The sequence below is a fragment of the Emericellopsis atlantica genome (assembly GCF_019669845.1).
Source record: "Emericellopsis atlantica unplaced genomic scaffold F5Z01scaffold_14, whole genome shotgun sequence".
Lineage (NCBI taxonomy): Eukaryota > Fungi > Ascomycota > Sordariomycetes > Hypocreales > Bionectriaceae > Emericellopsis > Emericellopsis atlantica.
In genome coordinates, this window is record NW_025764716.1 from 36,548 (window position 1) to 57,023 (window position 20,476).

Sequence of the window (20,476 nt, forward strand, 5' to 3'; positions counted from 1 at the left end):
GATAATGCTTATGTCGCTGCCATTGTGTTACGACCCAGCATGCGACCGCATGCGCCTCTCACGTGCACCCCACTTTTTCCTCCAATCATACCACCACGTATAAAGTATGGCTCGCGACCTCACCGTGAGCCTACGCTCTAATATCAACGCATGGCTCACTAGATCACAACGCTCCCGTGAGCCCTTACTTTCACAAACTAGTATATAAGAAGCTACGCTTTACTATAGTTAGTCTTTACCTAGCTCCTTAGCTATTAATATAATTATCTACGTAAGATCCACTATCTCGCATATAGACTATAACCCGACTACTTAAGTTAACGATATCCTAGTATACTTAGTTCAAACCTAACTTCTATTCTATCTACCCGGTAGCTAGTCTAGACCCGAACGTTATATATTAATAGCTCTTATTTAATATACTACCGTGTTAAGTACTTAAGTAATACGATACTATAGCCGATATAGAGAATAATAACGCTAGGGACCTTAGCGAGACGATTAAGCCTAAGTTACCTAGACCGTTCGATAGCAACCTAGGATAACTAAAGGGGTTCTTAACTTAGCTTAAGATATACTATCGACTATTCCTTACTAAGCTCGCCGATAATATAGATAAGATCCTTCACGTAGGAATATATCTCACCGGCACGGCCTTAGCATAGTTCGAACCACGTATAAGGGATTTTATAGAGACTACGGCTAACCTCTAAGACGACGAAACTCAAGCTATATTCGCAAGCTTCGAAGGTTTCGAGAATACTATTAAGGACGTCTTCGGGAATATAGATAAGAACCGGGTTAATATTAAGACCCTACGAACCCTAAAGCAAACGGGATCCGCTACGGACTATATATTAAAGTTTCGATAATTATCTAATAGACTCGGATAGGACGATAAACCCCTTATAACCTACTTCTTCAACGGTCTTAAGTTAGAAGTTTAGGAGTAGCTCTACGACAAAGATATACCTAATTCCCTCACGGAATATATTACAAACGCGATTAGGATCGATAACCGACTATACCTAAAGCATAAGATATTAGGAAAAAGGAGAAATATAAACTAATCGTACCCGAACTTTAGAGGCAATAATAACGGAGGACGTCGCTACTAACTAAACCAAGGACGCCCCCGATAGTAGAATATAGTATAGGCATATACGACAAACCTAGGACCTATAGACCTAGACGCTATATAACGATAACTCGCCGCGATAGATAATAATAAGAAAAACTCAACCTGCCATAACTACGGCAAGCTAGGATATTAGAAGCGCGAGTGCCACTTACTAAAGAAGGGGCGAAGCTAGGGCTAGAGACTAATGCCTGAAGGTAAGCTAAAGTAACTAAATATAACTAGGTCCGGCTACGATACGAAGTACCTAAGCTAGTCTAGGGTGCTATGCCCTAACTAAGTAGCTAACACGGAAAAAATACTAAAGAAGGTTAATAAATAACCTATGAACTAACTAGTAGCGCACGAAGCCCTATACTAGTTAGGATACTATAATAATAACTACTATACCTACAAAAGCAGTAAGGAGGAATCGGGATAGTTTCTAAAAGCCCCGAAGGCAAGGACCCTTACTATTATATAGAAAATCACTATAACCCCTAAGGATAGCGATAATTCGGGAAGCGATATAACCAATACCCTAGACTACGAAAAAAAACTACTATAGAAGAAAAGGATACTCGAGACTAACCTACTACACGGACGAGCAACCCCACGAGAATAAATAAAAGTAGCGATAGATCGATACGACCCCCTACCGCAAGGAGAAGACCTCTAGATAGTTATCCCCGCTTAGACACTAGACGGAGGAATTAACTAGGTAATAGACCGAAGAATAATCTTAGGAGACGACCCACGTATATACCTAGATACGCTAAAACACTACGAACTCTTATAGATCTCTTATATATATTACTTTTACAGAATATATATACCTAATAAAGGAAGGTATTAAGTCTACCCGATTAAGGGACCAGCTACCCGCGTTATTAACGACCTATACGAAAAGCATAAAGTAGAGTTCTACGAGTATATATACGCAGAATCTAGCATAGGATATATAATACTAAGGTAATTAGTAAAATACCCCGAAATATACGCACGAGACTAGAAGACATAGCGTAAATATTAGTTAGTAGACTATCCACGACACGTAAAGGCAAAGGTATTCGATTAGCATAGAACCAGGGAATAAAAGGAAATAGAAGAGCTCCGACAACACGAGAATACCGTAAAAGCATTGCTCGGCATTAAGGTAGTTAAGAGTAAGGAATACGCCTTAAGCTACGGGCAAGGGTATAAGGGATACGAGAAGCACCCTAACGGCATAAGATTACTACTAGACCCTACCGAACAAGCGGATCGAGACTATATTAACTAAGGCAAGACAAACCGCGAAAAATATACTAGAGCGAGAGAAACGCTACGCCTACGATATAGGATCGGGGCACGAGAATACCTTATTCCGCAAGGAAAAGCATACACGTAGTATATTATATATAGGCATTACGAAAGATACATATTAGACTACGGAGTCTACTACTACGGGTGCGTATATTACCCGTGCGAAGAGGAAGGGAAACGATACCCCTCGACGTACCTAGAGTCGTACGGTAGTAACTACGCATACGACCCTAAGGATAATAATATCGATATAGAATACTACCCGTTAAAAAACTATTAACGTCGCTTATAGAAAGGGCATAGGACGACGAAGGAAACCTAAAGACCCTCTACTCCGTAGAGATAGATAGAGGATAGAAAACGGTTTTAGAAGTCTAGATTAACGGATATTACTTACGAGTACTATTAGACAATAGGGCAATAGGCAACTATATCTCACTAGCAGTGGTTAACCGATACATACTACCATAGAATCACAAAACTCGGATATACAAGCTTTTTAATATCGAAGGACAAAGCTTCGATTATAATAGTAGAACTATCGACCGCGAGACCGATTATCTCGACGCAACGATATAAGGATACTATAAGATAATCGTCTTCGATATTATAGACTTATATAAATACGATATAATACTAGGTCACCTATAGTTAACGAGAAGTAATCCGGTAGTCGATTAGCGCACTAGCTAGTTAGCGTGGATAGACACGATAACGCGATAATTACTATTTAACCAGAAGAAAGCGAATATTCGCGACGACTTAGCCTCTAAAGGACCTTTACCGAAGGATATAAGCGAGCCGAAGTAGGCAAAAGCCATAGTACTAACCGAGAAGGCTATATAACCGGGTATACGATATAAATAAGGAAAACGAATCCTCGCTAATATTATACAAAAGATATTTAAGGCAAACCAAGCTATATAAGAAGAAAGAAAGAAGAAACCTATAATAGAAGAAGAACGAATAAAGAATATACCGCTAGAATACCGAAAGTATAGTAGGTTATTCAAGGAAACCCTCGAAATAGGTATTCCGTAATATAGTTAGTAGGATCACGAAATCTATCTCAAAACTAGAACCTCGACTAAGTTCCACAAGCTCTATAACCTTAACGAGAAGTAACTTAAAATATTATAAGAATATATCGACGAAATACTTAAGAAAGGCTATATTCGAACCTCTACCTCGGAAGTAGGATATCCCGTTATATTCGTGCTAAAAAAGAATAAGAAGCTACGACTAGTCATAGACTATCGGTAGCTTAATAACATTACGATCAAAGATAGGACACCCCTGCCGCTTATTAACAAACTCAAGGACAGACTTCACGGCAAGAACTAGTTCACCGCTCTTAACCTAAAAGGAGCCTATAACCTAATCCGTATAAAGAAAGGAGACGAATAGAAGATAGCTTTTCGCACTAAGTTCGGTCTATTCGAGTATTTAGTAATGCTATTTAGCCTTACTAATGCTCTAGCTACCTTCTAACGAATAATTAATAACATACTTAGGGAGTACCTGGATATCTTCGTTATAGTATACCTAGACGATATTCTAATCTTCTCGGAAAACCTTAAAGAATATAAGAAATACGTCCACTAGGTACTAAAAACACTTTAAGATACGAACCTCTTAATTAACCTAGAAAAGAGCGCGTTTTATATACAAGAAACCGTCTTCCTCGGATATACAATCCGACCAAACGAAATCCTAATAGAATAAACAAAGATTAACGTAGTTAAAAAATAGCCTATACTAACAACGCTTAAGGAAGTATAAGCGTTCGTGGGATTTACGAACTATTATCGACACTTTATACGCGACTTTACGAAAATCGCAGCACTACTCACGGGACTTACTAAGGGAAAAGGAGAATTTAAGTAGGAAACGGAGTAATAAAAAGCATTCGAAGGATTGCGAGACACCATACTATCGAATATAGTACTTACAACCTACGACCCTAAAAGACCACTCGAATTAGAAACGGACATATCGGACTACGCTATAGGAGCACAAATTAGTCAACGGGACGATAATAGTAACGTGCGACTAATTACATTCTTCTCGAAGAAACTCCACGGTACGGAACTAAACTACCCCATTTACGATAAGGAATTCCTAGTAATTATCGCAGCTATTAAGGAATTTAAGCATTATATACTAGGAACGAAGTTCACTACTAAAGTTTATACCGATCACTAAAATATCTCCTACTTCGCGATAATATAAGAACTTAGCGCACGATAAACAAGATACGCTAAATTCTTAGCCGACTACGATATTAAAATTATCTATCGGAAAGGTTCGGAAAATAGCAGAGTAGATATACTTAGCCGCCGACTAGACTACGATACCGAAGTACTAAAAGCTAAGGGCTAGATACTTTAATAAAATAACAAAAGAAACTACGTATAAATAACACTTAACCTCCTTATATTTAGAGTAGAAGCAGATACTATATACTACGATAAAATACTAGAATAAGTATTAAAATATAAAGAAGAAATACCTAACGACTACGCGATAGAAATAGGAAAAGGACCTACTAGGAATAGACTGCTCTAGATACTACCGCCGCTACGCGATAAAATCTTAATTAATATTCATACGCATCCCACGGTAGGATATTAAGGAGTTAGAAAGACTCTTAAACGAATACGACGAATATACGACTACTAAGGAATTAAGGCAGACGTCGCACGTATCGTCGGACAATATAAAGATTATGCGCGCAGTAAGGCTACACGGTATAAGCTATACGGAGAATTAAAGCCACTACTAGTACCTTTAAAGCCATAGGAATCGATAGCCTTCGATTATATTACGAAGCTACCTAAATCTAAGGAACTAGGATCTAACGTCGAATACGATAGTATATTCGTTATTACGGACCGGATAAGTAAATTTAGATATTTCCTACTATACTAAGAAGCAACGGATATAGAAATACTCGTATATATAATACTTAAATATATCGTGGCTAACCACGGCCTTCTAGAAGAAATCATTTCGGATCGAGGAACGATATTTACCTCGAAGTTCTAGCAAGTATTAATAGCTTAGCTTAGGACCAAATACAAGCTTAGTATAGCTTACTACCTACAAACGGATAGATAGATAGAAAGATTAAATTAGATATTAGAATAGTACTTACGGTGCTATATTAGCTATAAGCAAGACGATTAGGTCTCGAAGTTACTACTCGCCTAACTCGCCTATAATAGCGCACCTACGGAATTAACTAAAATCTCACTATTTTACGCGAACTACGGATACAAACCCGAGTTCGGCAATAAAACACCAAGGGATAGACCTCTTGCTAAAAAAGCTATGCTTAAAGTAGATTAATTACGCTTACTATATAAACACATAAAGAAACAGCTCGAATTCGTACGTATACGAATATCGAAGTACTATAATTAGAAAAGATCGAAGGGACCGATCTTTCGGAGGGGAGATATAGTCTACCTACTACGTAAAAATTTTATAATAACTCGACCTTTACCGAAGCTCGATCATAAAAAACTTAGACTATTTAAAATTAACGAAATTATCTTAGACACTAACTATAAACTTTTACTACCCTTAAGTATAAGGATACACCTAGTTTTTTATATTTTATTACTCGAAAAGGCACCGTAAAACGCAAAAATAAACTACGAACTAGAAGTTCTCGAAGAACTCTACGAACTAGAACGGATACTCGATAAATAAACTATCGACGGAGAAGTTAAGTACCTTATTAAATAGAAGGGCTATATAAATAACGAAAATATATAGGAACCCGCTAAATATCTTAAGGATTATCGGCACCTCGTGAAGAACTACTACTAGTAGCTCTAGCTCTAGATAAAAAGACTACGTCCGTAAAATCATCACCTAAACCCAAGGACGACTAGTTAGGATTATTAGGAAGACCTAAGAACCTTAGGTTATTCTTAATCTAGTACTTATAACTATCTAAAATAGGAATAGCTTTAGCGGGAGCTATAGACCCCGAGTTATCCCGCTCATCCTCCTTAAGACCGGCTAAACTACGGCGAACGGAGTCGTTAATACGCTCTTTTATACGGCGGCGAATCTTCCGTATCCGCGTCAAACGACCAATAGCGGCCGCGAGCTTAGTTTAAAGACGAAGGAGAGCCTCTTTAGCTTTCTCTTCGTCCTTCTCAAGCTTCTCACGCTATTCAAGCAAACGATTTACTAAAGAAGGTTAGGAAAAGGAGCAAGAAAAGAACAAATATATATATAAAGACGCTACAAACGTCCCGTCGCAAGGACGACCGCGACGAACATACTCGCTATATTTCGAAGACCTATTATTAAAACGATAAGGCTTCTGATTCTTAAAATAATAGGTGCACGGCATGTCTACGTTAGCACTATCACAAGCAATAGCGTAAGCAAGCTTTAGGCGTTCGCGAGTCTTTCGAGCAACGTTAGAAGAGCGACTAGATATAGCGTTAGCATATATAAGAAATAATAAAGGAGAAGGAATTAATAGGACTCACGAGTATAGACTAACGATTAGTTTTAATTGATTCTAGGGGCAGAATCTCGGGAGGGGAGATATTATATTACGACCTAGCATACGACCGTATACGCCTCTCACGTGCACCCTACTTTTTCCTCTAATTATACCACCACGTATAAAGTATAGCTCGCGACCTTACCGTGAGCCTACGCTCTAATATTAACGCATAGCTTACTAGATCACGACGCTCCCGTAAGCCCTTACTTTCACAAACTAGTATATAGGAAGCTACGCTTTACTATAGTCAGTCTCTACCTAGCTCCTTAGCTATCAATATAATTATCTACGCAAGATCTACTATCTCGCACATAGACTATAACCCGACTGCTTAAGTCAACGATATCCTAGTGTACTCAGTTCAAACCCGACTTCTATTCTATCTACCCGGTAGCTAGTCTAGACCCGAACGTCACACATTGTCGTTGCCTCCTCCACGCTTATTTTACCGGCCTTTCACGTACGTCCTCGCGGAACCATCAGGCATGTACGAAGCGCATCTCGCCCAATCAGGGCAGGTGAACCCTGAATAGCCGCTCATGCAGCTTCACCCTCGATTCCTTGGACGCTTGGACTTGGGGAATGGCTTGGGAAACGTGATTCTGGTAAGGTAGGCGCCGTGGCTGCATCGAACCCTTTCAGCTCTACGTTCAGAAGCTATTGCCAACTTGCTTCGTAGCATTGGGCTTTGTAGTCAGCCTAACGAGGCTAATTTGCTTGTCAGCATAAAGTCGCAATATCATCCTCGGTATCTCATGTAGCGCATGCGATCCAGCGGCTGACAGTACCAGTTCCATTATATATAGCTCGGAAACTCCATTAACCAACGGCCCAAGACGACGAGCAAGCCGTCTCCGCCACCTGGGAAAAGTTCCTTGGGATCGACGCACCGGAGAACGAGCAGTATTCAACAGATACACAGAGCTTTCTTGGAAGGACATCCTTTGACGCAATCGGGGAGCTTTTCCTTCCAATTCCACATCATTGACATATGGAGCCCAGTTTCCCCCTCGCGGTCCCTCCGGCCTGCCGCGACTGCGGAAAACCTTGCAAGCTCTACCATGCCAGGAGCACAGGGCGTCCGTACTACGCCTGCCGCCGTTGGGATGAGAGCGACTATCACCCGAAGTCTGTCTTTGCTTGCTTCGACGACTCGACCGGCGTATCCAGCGCCAATCCACCCTGCTACTGCGAGTACAGCAGTCGGCGAACCAAGAGAAACAACGGCGATTCACACTTCTTTTCCTGCCCCATCGGCAAGTGCAGCTATATTGTGTCTGATGACACGACAGAAAGTAGCGCCGATGAGAGTGACTCGAAATATACCACCATGTCATTGAGCACAGCTCTAAGAACCACAGCGAGCCCCGAACCCGGCTGGCTTTTCGGGCGCCCCCAATCGAACACGTCTCAGCCCAGCAGGGCGTTCACACTTGTGTCCTCCCCCTTGATCACAGCATCCTCCACACAGTCTGGTGCCTTTGCCGCCGATGATGTCTTCCGCGCCCCGGCTCCGGCTTCAACCGTACAGGGATCCATAGTGCCGGCGCCCACGGCTCCGCCCAGCGGACCCACGACCGATATGCCATCCAGGTTCGGAGCTACAGCTACTGTTTTCGGATCCCCTGCCGACGAATACGCGACACAATCCAGTATTCCTGCGGGCGGCCTCTCCGGGTCTGCGCCGGTCGTGTCGACAAGCCCGTCCACCACTCCCCAACTCCAGCCAACGTTCGTCTTTTCTTCGCCAACCACAGCGCCGACGTCACAATCCAATATCATCACCAGCGGACTCTCGGGGCTCTCACTTCCAGAATCTGCCAACAAGTGCACTATTCCGCCGACTACAGCAAGCCCACCACAACCCGCCGCGATGGTCGGCTTCACGCTCCCAGCAACTGCCACAGGAAGTCGCAGTGAGTGTGCGGCGGCTTCTCTGCCCAAATCCCCGCAAACTTCAATCGTCCCACTCGATAACAGTGGTGATCTTGGCGACACCTGTGAACCGATGAAGCTAGTTGTGCAGCCGCGACGATCTGTTTGTGAAAGCAAGTTTGACGAGAAAATGACCAGGTCGCGCAGGTCGCCGTTGTGCTGTTGCATGATGTAAGTCTGTTCGGTGCTATATACTTTATCATCAACGGATGAGAATTTGCTCTCGATATTGGATTCGAGCATTCCTCGTTCAGTTTGTTCGCAATGTTAGCCCAGGATTTTAAACACTTCTCTATTTCAACTAGACCACAATCGAACAATAGCTGCTACAAAATATCAGTATACGTACTGGAGCGGCACAACGTGCTTATATCTTGATCGAGTCTCGACAATATGTCGACATACAGTAGCTCTAGGGTAAGCACCAGATCTTAGTCGTAACATCCTGTAACTACCACCCGTTAGTCGCTTTAGGGCGGAATTCAGCTAGGGGGGGGCTTGTCGAGCAGCTGTCCTAGTTCAGCTTCGGCGTGCTAAAATATTCATAAGATTTTAGTGTAAAATAATTCCCATGACCTGGTTATAACCTGCACCACAACTAGGAAGTGCTTGGCGGCTGCCAACCTAACGCTAATTAGCGAAAGTACCAGTTCCATTGACAGGGCAGCCGCGGCATCCATCTGGTTTCTGTCGACATCCAATCGCATTACATAGGAGTGCTGTTTCCAATGTCTTACTCACTTGATGCCCATTATCCCGAGCCCATCACGAGGCGGTTCTTGCACAGCTCCGGCTCCCTCGACCAAACTCCGGGGCTAGTCCTGGGGTCCGGGCTCCGGACTCCGTACGGCCCCATTTATTAGCGGCGCTACTACCGGCGCATCATAATGTGTAGATCCGCGGTCAATAACTTGTTGGACGTGTACTTTGGCATGTGCCTGGTTCCTCGACCGCACTAGGATGTTCAATTGATTTCGCAGCATCGCCGTTGGCTCTCCCGACCTCCATCGGCTGCTTGAACTGTCGCATGAACGCTTCTAGACTTAGCCGGCAGACACTGGTAATTGCTATCTGGGTCAAAGACTGAAAGGAGCCAGACACTAGCCCAGACGATCTATCCCACACTCGCAGAAAAGGGGTGAAAAAAAAATATAGTGATTATAAATACAAACGACCGAAGTTGTGTATCCAAAAACTTGACAGAGTAACGTTCATCTCCGACTTGCAATTGCGTCGAGCCCGGAGTTGTCCGGAGTTGCGGAGACAAGGCGTAGATTCCACTGTCCTATACGGAGTAAGCAACGCGATGATTACTAAAGCCATGCTTGTATATATTACGTAGCGGTGCTGTTCGACGCCTTTCACTCCATGACGCAACACAATTTCGCGACAACGTTATATCGCCTTCTACCTCCAATCAGCCCTCTGTTGTGCGACGCAGCTCTGAACTTCCAATACCACGGCGACCCTACTACCCGCCACCCCTCCAGAAGCTAGGAATGAAGACCATTGGTGTTTTTCCTGCCTCCGGTGGCCTTGGAGGCAGCACGGCCACTCATCTGCTCAAGCATGTGCCGGGAGATCAAGTGACCTTGATTGCCCGCTACCCTGACAAGACAGGTTCCATTCCCGGGGCGGACAAAGCATGCATCAGACAAGCATCGTACGAATCGTCTCCAACGGAGTTGGAAGCAGCTTTTCGAGGGTTAGAGGTTCTTTTTCTCATATCCTACCCCAGCCACGTGCGGGACTATCGCGTCAAGGTCCAGCTGCCCGCCATAGACGCAGCACACAGGGCCGGGGTGAAGCACATACTTTATTCATCTCTCGGTTTTGCGCTACCTGACGAGAAGGAAAGCCTGGCCGAAGTCATGCTGGCCCATCTCGAGAGCGAGGAGCATCTGCGAAAGATTGCTGCGGAAGACCCTGCTTTTACATGGACAAGCGTCCGGGAAGGCCTCTACCACGAGTCGTTCCCCATTTACACGTCTTTCTGGTCTTTGCAAGCCCCAACTGATGAGATATGCATCCCCCACAACGGGGGTGGACCGGGGATCAGCTGGGTCAAGCGTGACGAACTCGGCGAGGCCACCGCCAAACTCATTACACAGTATGCTTCATTGCCGTCGGCAACGTCCTGGCCCCATATCAACAACATCGTCTCTCTCACTGGCCCGCGCGAGCTGACGCTTGCCGACACTGTGCAAATTCTTGGGAAAACGGTTGGAAGGTCGGTTCGCATTCGGGAGGTAGGCTTCGATGAGTGGATTGCTCAACCCCAGATTCTGGAATATTTCGGCGACAAGGAAAATGCAAAGACATGGGCCACGGCGTGGGATGCGATTCGCGCTGGGGAGACAGCGTTTGTTAGCTCCACGTTGGAACAATTACTCGGGAGGAAGCCTCAGGAATTTGATGTAGCGATCCAGGAAATGGCTCGTAGCTGAAGCTGATGATCATGTCAAATGTTGGCGTTTCTGAATGGAAGGAAAATGGGCATACGCGTATTTTATTGATTTTATAGAGGAGATCATCTTGCCGCCATCATTAACGTACATGCTTGCTCTAAATCAGCGGACACAGCCTCGCTGGCTCAATACTTACACTGCCACTGTCCTGTCCTGTCCTGTGGCTTGGGTGACCACCTCAGTGCAGCTTGTGATACGCTGTGCATGTCTCAGGGCGGCTGCCTGCCACGTCACAAGGCAGACGCAACTACATGTACATGTACGAAAGTGCATTCTAGGCTTTGGGCCCTGGCGTTTGCTTATATAAATACAGGCGAATCCCGGTCTTCGACTGTGAATCGCAATTGCACGTTCGTTCATGCCATAACCAACATACCCCCTCCTAGCCGATAACAACATGGCCGCATGAGACTTTGGTCGTTGTAACCACCAACGTGCCTGAAGCAAGTATGGTAGCCTTTTCATTCGGTAGCTTCGGCGACATCATTGCCCTCGTCGAGCTGGCTTCCAAGCTTCACGATGCCATCAATAGCGCAGGCAGCATTGCCAAGGAGCTTGAGGATTCAAAAAAAGAACTGCATTCCTTTCTGTATATTTGTAACTCAATTGAGAAAAGTGTCGAAAATGGCGTAACAATCCACCAAGACGACCTCGTCATGTTCAAGGTCTTGACCGACAACTGTCGAGAATGTTTGCAGAACTTCGAGAAGTACCTAGCTCGTTTTGACGATTCAAGGCAACTCGTCCGGCTCGCACGTCGGGCTCAGCTCAGTATGTCGAAAAAGGAAGAGATCAACCAGTTCCAGAGCAGAATGCGCGGCTTTGTGGCGGCTCTCGGCATCATACAGACGAGATATTGCTCGAGGGAGATCACAGCACAAATTAGCAGATCGCTGGACGAGCCATGGGATCAAAAACCGATGAAATTTCAGGACGCGCTGGGTCGTCGATATCCAGTTCCATTGGAGGTTTGCGGTACTTTCAAAGTGAGCCCTTGGACGAGTTGTCCCCTTTTCGTGCCATCAACGATACTTATCCTGGTATTAGGGCTTCATGAACTTCCTCCAATTCGCTTTTAAGAGCAACCCAATTCTTCATGCCGCAGTCCAGCAGTGTCAGATCTGGCTGTTCACTCCGGCCAACTCCAATCCCGGTCTGTGGTACATTGTTCTCAAGGATGACTGGAAGCACATCAGCAAGCCCGGGGTGCGACTAGGCATGTCCTTCGCCACCCAGCCCGAAGAGCAAAGCGGTGCATGCCAAGATCCATGGAGGGGGGTTTCAGCTACGGCACAAACGGACGCTTTTCAGGCTAGCCCCACGGCCAACGTCAACAGCCTCGGCGGTCGGCTGATGCTGGATGAAGACACAATTAAGGGTGTCAAGTTTGGTGAGCCCCTGCCACCTTGGGCGACGTACGACCCAAAGACAAATTTCAAGCTACTGTGAGAACACTAATAACACCGCTTCTGGTCTGGTATCAGTGGTAGAGAACATACATACTAACTGCCCAGTAGAAGCTCTCCATCATCTCGGCAACGCGTACCAAAGCCAATCCGCCCCGTCCCTCGCTCGCTTCAGGTTGCTCGATGCGCCTTCCAAAGCAACTGGCACTCATCGCACCCCGTCGCCACCATCGCCGAAGACCAAGACCAAGCCCAAGCCCAAGCCCTGGGACCTAAGCGGATGCGTATGCCCACGCATTCGCATTCCGTTCGTTACAGCTGGATCAAACGATCCGCAAAACATCCACATCCACGATTTGGTATGTCTCAACTGAAAGGTGCTACGTAAGCCGACGACGTGAAAACTATCAGTATTGGAGGAAATGGTGTTGCGCGACGAGTGGGATGTATCTTGCACGCTGGGCAGGTGTGTGTATAAATATTGGTCCAAGGACGTAATGGTGTTGCAGTCACGGCGGGAAGGATCATGGTAGTCAATGTATGTTTTGGCATGGCGCTAAATAGGTACCGAAGCACCATCGATGAAATTATCCAGCATACATACATTAGAAGTAAACGTCAACATCCGACCTTAAAACAGCAGAGCAACCAGGGCAGGCATAGCCAGAGCCATACCGACCTTGACCGAGCCAGCCGCACCAGCGGCAGGCTGAGTGGGCGTGACAGCAGGGGGGGAAACCCAGGTAGTAGGGGCGTGAGGGGTGGTCACGCTGGTCCATGTGCTGTTGACAGCAGGCTGAGTCCAGGTCTGAGGAATCTCGGTGGTGGGAACCTGGGGGATCTCAGTGGGGACCTCAGGAACCTCAGTGGTAGGGGCCTCAGGGGCCTCGCTGGTAGGAGCCTCGGGGACCTGGGGGGTGGTAGGCGTGGTGAGAACGGAGACTTGCGAGGTCGGGCTCTCAATGGGGCCGGTAGGGCCGGTAGGGGCAGGGACAGGGACAGAGGGAACGCCGGTAGGCTCAGGCATGTCCACAGTGCCGGTCTCGACGGGGCAGACAGTCGTGGAGTCCGTGATGGTGACGGTGGGCACGATGGGTGTCGTGTGGTCCTTGGGGGGCGTGTAGGTGCTGGTCGTGGGCTTGCAAGGAACGACAGTCGTCAGAGTCTCGGTGATGGTGTGGACAGGCTTCTTGGTCTTGGACGAGGTAGTAGGCTCGGCCGTCTGCTCAACAGGGCAGACAGTGACGGAGGAGATGATGGTCGAGGTGACAATCTTCTGGGTCTCGGAGGCAGGGCAGTTGGGCACCGAGGCGTGGCAGCTGGTGATTGTGTAGACCTTGGTGGTGGTGGCGGTGCTGGTGACGAGACCGTCGCTGGTGATGGTGGCGTTGGCAGCGGGCGTGGCAGAGGCAGAAACGGAAGCAGAGCCGGACGCGGAAGCAGAGCCAGAGCCAGAGGGCGTGGCAAAGTCAGCCTCAGAGTCAGAGCCAGAGGGGATAGCCTCAGTTGGCTCGTCCTCGACAGCAGGGCGCAAGAATTCACCAACAGTGCCACGGTCCTCGCGGCAGATCTCCAGGCCGAGGTTCTTGGCCAGAATGACAGTCACCTCGGGAGCAAGGCTGATGTCGAGGATGTCGAGGACCGAAGCATAGACGTCAACACCAACGCCGAGGCTGAGGACAAAGTCATTGGTGACGGAGACGAGGCAGTCGCTGGTCTCGACGAGAGTGATGGTGTGCGACAGGAGGTCGGCCCAGATGGCAATCTCGGCACCAGCGTCAAGGACATCGAGACCGAGCAGATCAATGCCAGCGCCAACGACAATGTGCGAACGGAGACGGAGGCCGAGCTGCACCTCGATCTCAGCAGACAGGTCAACCTCGGCGCCAACACCGACGGGCAGGGCCTTGGTCAGCTGACCCTCGAGGTTGGTGTTGACAACCTCCTTGGTGAGAACCGAGATGTCGAGGTAGTCGCCCTCTTGGAATGAAACGTAGAAGCCAGCAGACAGGTCGACAGCAGCGTTGACGCCGACAATCAGGTCGAGGGCAAAGGCAGCGCCGAGCTGAAGCTCGAGAAGGCCAGCATCGACGGACAGCTCGGGGGAGGAGACGAGCTCCACGGTCTGGTACACGGCAGCGGAAGCCGAGAGGTCGAGCTCAAAGTAGGCCTTGACGCCGGCGAGGTCGAGGCGAAGGGTGGGCTCCTTGACAAAGTCCTCCAGAGCCTGGATGGAAATATCGCCCTCGACCTGAGCCTCCTTGAGGTTGAGTCCGAAGGAGATGGCGGCGTCGGTCTCAGTCTCGGCGGCAACGAGACTACAGACTATGGTTAGTTCATGTCTTCATGCCATTCCGGATGCTCCTACCCGTCGAAGAGGACCTCGTTGTCCCAGCTGGAGCCGCAGTCAAAGGTAGCGGGAGACTGGCTGACACCACCGAGAAGGCCAGGGAGATGCGCGTGAGCGGCACCGACAAGGCCAGCCACAGCTGGCGCGAGGCGGGAGAAATGCATGTTGCAAAGGAATCAGCGAAAGACGATATCTGTAAAGAGTGGCTGGAGTCAGAAGATCTCCAAAGAGCTGCTGGCGATGAGCAATGAATGAGTGACTGCTGAACCTTGTGTTGGGATGAGAAGAGAAGGAGAGGACGCAAGAATGGACGTTCATGGGCGTCCTTTTAGTCTGTTAACCATCGTGGACGTGCGCATCCCCGTCAATCAGGAGCTTGACCAGGCTCGAGATGAATCCTCAGGGGCTGTCACATTGACAGCGCGGATCAGTTGTTAGCGACCGTCAACTCCGTCTCGAGGCCCTTGATGATTGGACACATGACGACCTTTCCCAAATCGTAGCAAATGACCACCGGGCATTTCTGGACCAAGGCTTAGCATGTTGGCGGTGCAGAGTGCAGACGCGTCCTCTCGTTGAGGCTTGTGGGCTGTAATTACCGGAGCTAGGTGCGGTGGTCAATGACTAGCCAAGACACGCCTCCCGTCGGCGATATCAACATCATCCACGAGTCTCGTCGGGTCACGAATCTTGTGCGATATCTGCGCGGCTCAGTGCTTGGCTCGATTCACGCGCTTCTCATGGAACTATTGACGGTCGAATTCAGCCCGGGGAATAGCCTAGATTCGATCCCAGTGAGGCTCTTTGTCGTTGATCCTGTTGGTCATTGCGTGCGCTGAGTCCACGGATTAAAAGCCCCCGGAGGCTTGAAGAGCTTGCGAGGCTCTCTGCACTCGGCAGATGAACCCCTGTTGAGTGGGAATAATGTCCGGGGTGAAGTGGGCGATCCCAATTTTCGGTCCCTTGGCAGCCATTCATAGTTGCGGACGAGATGGGCGTCTCTTGTTATCTCTGACTTGTCACAATGCTTGACAGGACCATGTGGGGAACTGCCCAGCTAATCAATCTTGTCTTCTCTCGACCGCAGTCGTTGCAATAACGGTGAGCTTCTTCTTAGCCTTGCCGAAGGCTGCGTCTGAGACCCTCTATAAACATCCTATTTCCGCAGCTTTCATTGCGCCCGAGGAAACAATGAAATTCGGCTGCGACCGTCACTCATCTTGGGCATCGATTTCGAATGCGCAATCTGACTGCGCCATGGCCCACGAGGCACCATCGCGATTTTGGTCTGGTCAGTGCCACATTGCCAAATGGACATGCCACGAATCCCTGTGCGACTGGGAATTGGTTGCAGAGTCGTGGACCATCGCGTCCGGTCGCTCCACGAGTCCACGACCCCTGAGTGACCGAGTCGTGCCTACCCGGGAAGGGCCGTCCATCAACGCCATGAATTCGACAATTCTGTCAACTGCCGTTGAAAGCCTGATTGACAGGTAGCACAAGGTCAAAAGTCGTCTAGTCGCAGACCAGGGAGACTCACTGTTGCCGATAAGGTTCTACAAAGTCTGTTTGCACTATCTGTGTGTTGCTTGGTGAACACTGGCGACCGGTTTGAACGCACCAGTCCCATCCACTGACGAGGGCCGATGACAGGTTTTCCTGGTTCACATACTCATAATCAGCGTGATTGTGTTTGTTCCGTGGTGTCCAAGGTTTGGGACCTCGTCATCTGCTCTCCAAAGATGCATATATTGTACCCAGTGCTGAAGGGAGTTCCCAGCCTTTTGGCATCTCAGATCCCAGGTCAAACGACAGTAAGCACCTACCAAATCAACAACAATCACAATAACATAGACAATAATCCATCGAAATGGAGCAAGTCGGACCCAACCACTACAAGTTCAGCGTTGCTGGCACTGGCTCCGCGAAGAAGATTCGTGAGCAGATGAAGAAGGACTCCGATAGGCAGTGGAAGGAGGAACAGGAGAGGAAGAAGCAAGAAGGCTCATCCAAGGATGCACCAGAGTCCAAGGAGGGAAAGGAACCCTCCAAGTGAGCCACGATATTCAGCAAGGCCAACGACACCTGTCAAGACGAGGATGAAATCAACTTCATCCTGGAGCAGGCGGCATCAGTCCGTATCAACGAGGAGAGACGAATCATGAAACAATGATGATTAATTAGTTTCTTCCATGCCATCTATTTGTATAAATGCCCCATCGTAATGCAGTGTCGCCATCGCGTACTCCTTTTGTCGTGATAAACCCGATTATGCCGATCCAGTAACGCCAAAAGCCGAGCGATCCTCTCGGCTGACTGTCATACACAATATACATTAAGTTAAAGACTCCAGTCGGTTTCGCCTAGTTGTCAGTTCATTCCCGCTTGACGCTGTCGGTTGACGTTTCTTCGGAAGGTTCCTCGGTGGGCTGTGGCAGAGTGTCTGAAGGCCGTTCTGCGGCGTCGACGAATGTATCTTCAGGCTGAGCAGCTTGTTGAGGGGGCGTTGATGGCAGAGAAGCCTGGGAAGGGTCAGGGGGATTCGTCTCCTCTGTGACCGGAGCCTCGGCCTCTGCAGCCATGTCGGTCGTCTCAGTACTGTCGTGTAGCTTCTCATCCTCAACTTTTCCTGGGCTGACTGGGGCTGGCTCAACCGCAGGAGCCTGTTCATGACTCGGCCTTGGACTCTTCTCGACGTCAAGGCCTAACACGTTCTGTCCACAAGGTACGACCCCGCCACCGATTCTGGCCCAGAACATTTGCTCTCTCAGGCGAACGCTTTCCTCCCAGGCCGCCTTCTCTTGGTCGTCGTCGTCCGCTCTCCAGTGACCGTCCTTGATCATGCGCAGGAAGCTAAGAAAGTCACATGTTGATCGCACACGGTTCAGACAGTACCGGCACAATGGATATCGTTGCGCTGATTCCTGCTCGCTGGTCCGAAAACGGTGGTTGCGAAGGTAGCGAGGATCTTTCCTCGACTCTCCGCACAGCGAACAAGGGTTGAACTGAGGTTTGGTGATGCTCATTAAGAATGAATTGCCCGCATGCGTGGTGACAGGGTCCACGACGAGTGAACCGTCGGCAATTGCGCTGATCACAGATCGACGTGCCAACCATGACAAGCCAGGGGCCGCATCGAGCCGCAAGGTAGGTTCAATATCCTCGGCCAGCGCACGCTTGAAGAACTTGGTGTCTCGCAGGTTCACGACGGGCGCCGTAGGTGACCCATTGCTAAAGGTCGAAACGGGCGTATTCGGGGACTGCGGCGCACTATTGACGTAATTCCCAGCTGCCATGCTGAAAGTCGTGGCTGCAGAGCTGTTGGTAGGCTGCGCATTCGCAGAATTGCTGCCGAGTCCCAGCGACGGCAGGTTCAGTCCACCCAAGGAACCAGACGAGACTCTGCTTCCCGTCGCTTTCCTGGAGAGCCTCGCAAGGCTGACAAAGTCGTCGTATGCGATAACATCTGTCCTTAGGACGGGCTGGATAAGATGGCTGAAGCTCATGGGGTGTGCCGGCAACACACCATCAGTGTCCGGAGAGGCAGTGGGCATGTCGCCGCCCTGGCCATCGTCATCGCGTACGTCGAACCTCGCGAGTGCAGGCGACGGAGGAGCCGTGTTGGTGTTCGTCTGGTCGTCTCGGTCCGATGTCATCGTCTCCATGACCACCTTCAACTCGGTGAGCTGATCCTGTTGCGACTTGAGCAATCCTTCCGAATCCGCCAATTGAGCCTTCAGCTGGTCGTTCTTTCGTTGCAGGGCATCGTGGTCCCGTTGCGCCTCTTCCTTTGCGCGGATCACCATTTTGTTTGCCTCCTCAAACAGGGCCGCTGTCAAATTCTCCAGCTCTTGCTCAATCTTCTTCTTGGCCCGCTCCGTTTCCAGCCGTTGCGCTCGCTCTTCGGCAACTTGTGCATGCAACGCCTTCTTCTCCACGTCGGTAGCGCTACGGCGAACCCAGACGTCGCCGGCCAGAACTTCGCGCTGCGACGCGTTCTGAGCCTCCAAATCCTTGATGCGGTCGGTGGCAGCCTCCAATTCGTGCCTCGTTGAGGCTAGCCGATCGTCCAGCGTCGTCTGGTGGTTGATCGCGTTTATCAGCTTTGTGCTGAGCGCGGTGACCTCTTCGTTGATATTGGGCTCGCGATTCGGTGTAATTGGTCCCCCGTCAATGACAGGCGTCATGGCGCGGCTTCGCGGGTCGGGTATTGTGCTCATGTCGTCAAAGTAGTTGTGCGTGGATCTTAGCGCCGATGTCGACGGCGCTTTGACGGGGAGTCGTCGGCGTGGTACGTCGAGACCGTCATTTGATGATGCAAGAGGCGAATCGGTAGAAGGCGCGGAGGTCGATACGGCGGCAGTGGACATGGAGCGAAAATGGCCACTGTACGGGCGGGTTGGAGGCTGTGCCCAGCCGGCAACGTGTATTAGGCTGGTGAAGATGTTAGCGGCGCCCATGAGAGGATGAAGCCGAGAGAGAGGCGCTTGTGAAGAATCTGGTGAAGCCCTCTTTCGACGAATATGTTGTGTGGGTGCGGAACTGAGACATGCTACACCGTGGCGTCATGGAGGAGAAACCATGTACGACGTGGCAAGTCAGATCCCGAGACAAACTCAAACGCAGCGCAGCGCAGCAAAAAGATGATCAAGGGTGAGACATACGAGTCCATTTCGAGGCAGTGCGAGGCTGTAGGACACCAGCCAGCAGCCCGAGTGTTGCGGCAAGTCGCAAATTGAAGATGTTGCTTTGTGGCAATGGGTTGACCCCGTCTCGACGGTATCGGTAGGTTCGGCTCGAAATGATGCGCTCGCTTTGGTAGCAGGAACCTCGGGTTTGCTCACCCAGCGAGTTCAATTCGAATAATGGGAGATTTCGATGGAGGAGGACTGCGCCAGGTCAGATGGTGACAATAATGGCGCGTCGCCGCGGTCGGATGTCGATTGTGGATGGAGGAAGCGAGAGCAAGCAGGTCTATGCAGATGCGGGAAGGATTCCAGATCTAGGTTCAGCTAAAGATCCCACTCAATAACTTTCCAACCATCACGATAAGTATCGAGTAGTCTTTTGGCGCCTCGCGCTTGGCCTCCCTCGTAGAGAATGCAACAAGAATGATGGACAGTCCAGACCAATAATGAATAGAGGTCGAGGTCCAGTCGTCGAAGAGGACCACAGGCGATGGATGGTGAGCCAGAAGCAAGACCAAGAGGGGGCGGGCGCTTAGCTCGTGTTCGCTCCTCCCCTTTGTTGCGCAAAGTTCGGGTACCTTGGCGACGACGTGGGCGGAAAGTCTGGAGTGCGATCATGGCGAATCCGGCAAGGCGCACGCCGCGACCCGCTTATCCGTTCTTGTTCAAGATT

At 48.9% G+C, this 20,476-nt stretch overlaps 5 protein-coding genes across 5 annotated transcripts; 3 read left to right on the forward strand and 2 right to left on the reverse strand.

The window, feature by feature from the left end:
* Nucleotides 1–7,902: 7,902 nt before the first annotated feature.
* F5Z01DRAFT_750436 (uncharacterized protein) lies at nucleotides 7,903–9,066 on the forward strand (the record flags this gene model as incomplete). The annotated part of the gene is made up of 1 exon (XM_046267021.1): nucleotides 7,903–9,066. The coding sequence occupies exon 1, from the start codon at nucleotides 7,948–7,950 to the stop codon at nucleotides 9,064–9,066; it is 1,119 nt and encodes a 372-aa protein (XP_046117900.1). The 5' UTR covers nucleotides 7,903–7,947.
* Nucleotides 9,067–10,211: 1,145 nt separating this feature from the next.
* F5Z01DRAFT_655634 (uncharacterized protein) lies at nucleotides 10,212–11,684 on the forward strand. Its single transcript, XM_046263523.1, has one exon. The coding sequence runs from the start codon at nucleotides 10,391–10,393 to the stop codon at nucleotides 11,336–11,338; it is 948 nt and encodes a 315-aa protein (XP_046117901.1). The 5' UTR covers nucleotides 10,212–10,390; the 3' UTR covers nucleotides 11,339–11,684.
* Nucleotides 11,403–13,139, forward strand: F5Z01DRAFT_687413 (uncharacterized protein; the record flags this gene model as incomplete). Its single annotated transcript, XM_046266012.1, has 3 exons — nucleotides 11,403–12,345; nucleotides 12,407–12,749; nucleotides 12,877–13,139. The coding sequence occupies exons 1-3, from the start codon at nucleotides 11,809–11,811 to the stop codon at nucleotides 13,137–13,139; spliced, it is 1,143 nt and encodes a 380-aa protein (XP_046117902.1). The 5' UTR covers nucleotides 11,403–11,808.
* A 257-nt stretch (nucleotides 13,140–13,396) lies between these two features.
* F5Z01DRAFT_636645 (uncharacterized protein) lies at nucleotides 13,397–15,279 on the reverse strand (the record flags this gene model as incomplete). Its single annotated transcript, XM_046262226.1, has 2 exons — nucleotides 13,397–15,083; nucleotides 15,134–15,279. 2 exons carry the CDS (start codon nucleotides 15,277–15,279, stop codon nucleotides 13,397–13,399), a joined length of 1,833 nt encoding a protein of 610 aa, XP_046117903.1.
* Nucleotides 15,280–17,330: 2,051 nt separating this feature from the next.
* F5Z01DRAFT_110134 (uncharacterized protein) lies at nucleotides 17,331–19,957 on the reverse strand. Its single transcript, XM_046257399.1, has 2 exons — nucleotides 19,780–19,957; nucleotides 17,331–19,549 (listed from the first exon to the last, which is right to left on the reverse strand). Exons 1-2 carry the CDS (start codon nucleotides 19,785–19,787, stop codon nucleotides 17,491–17,493), a joined length of 2,067 nt encoding a protein of 688 aa, XP_046117904.1. The 5' UTR covers nucleotides 19,788–19,957; the 3' UTR covers nucleotides 17,331–17,490.
* Between the last annotated feature and the right edge of the window lie 519 nt (nucleotides 19,958–20,476).

Bases quoted from the DNA above. Each gene is read 5' to 3' on its own strand.
- F5Z01DRAFT_655634 (XM_046263523.1), top strand. From the start codon at position 10,391: ATGAAGACCATTGGTGTTTTTCCTGCCTCCGGTGGCCTTGGAGGCAGC.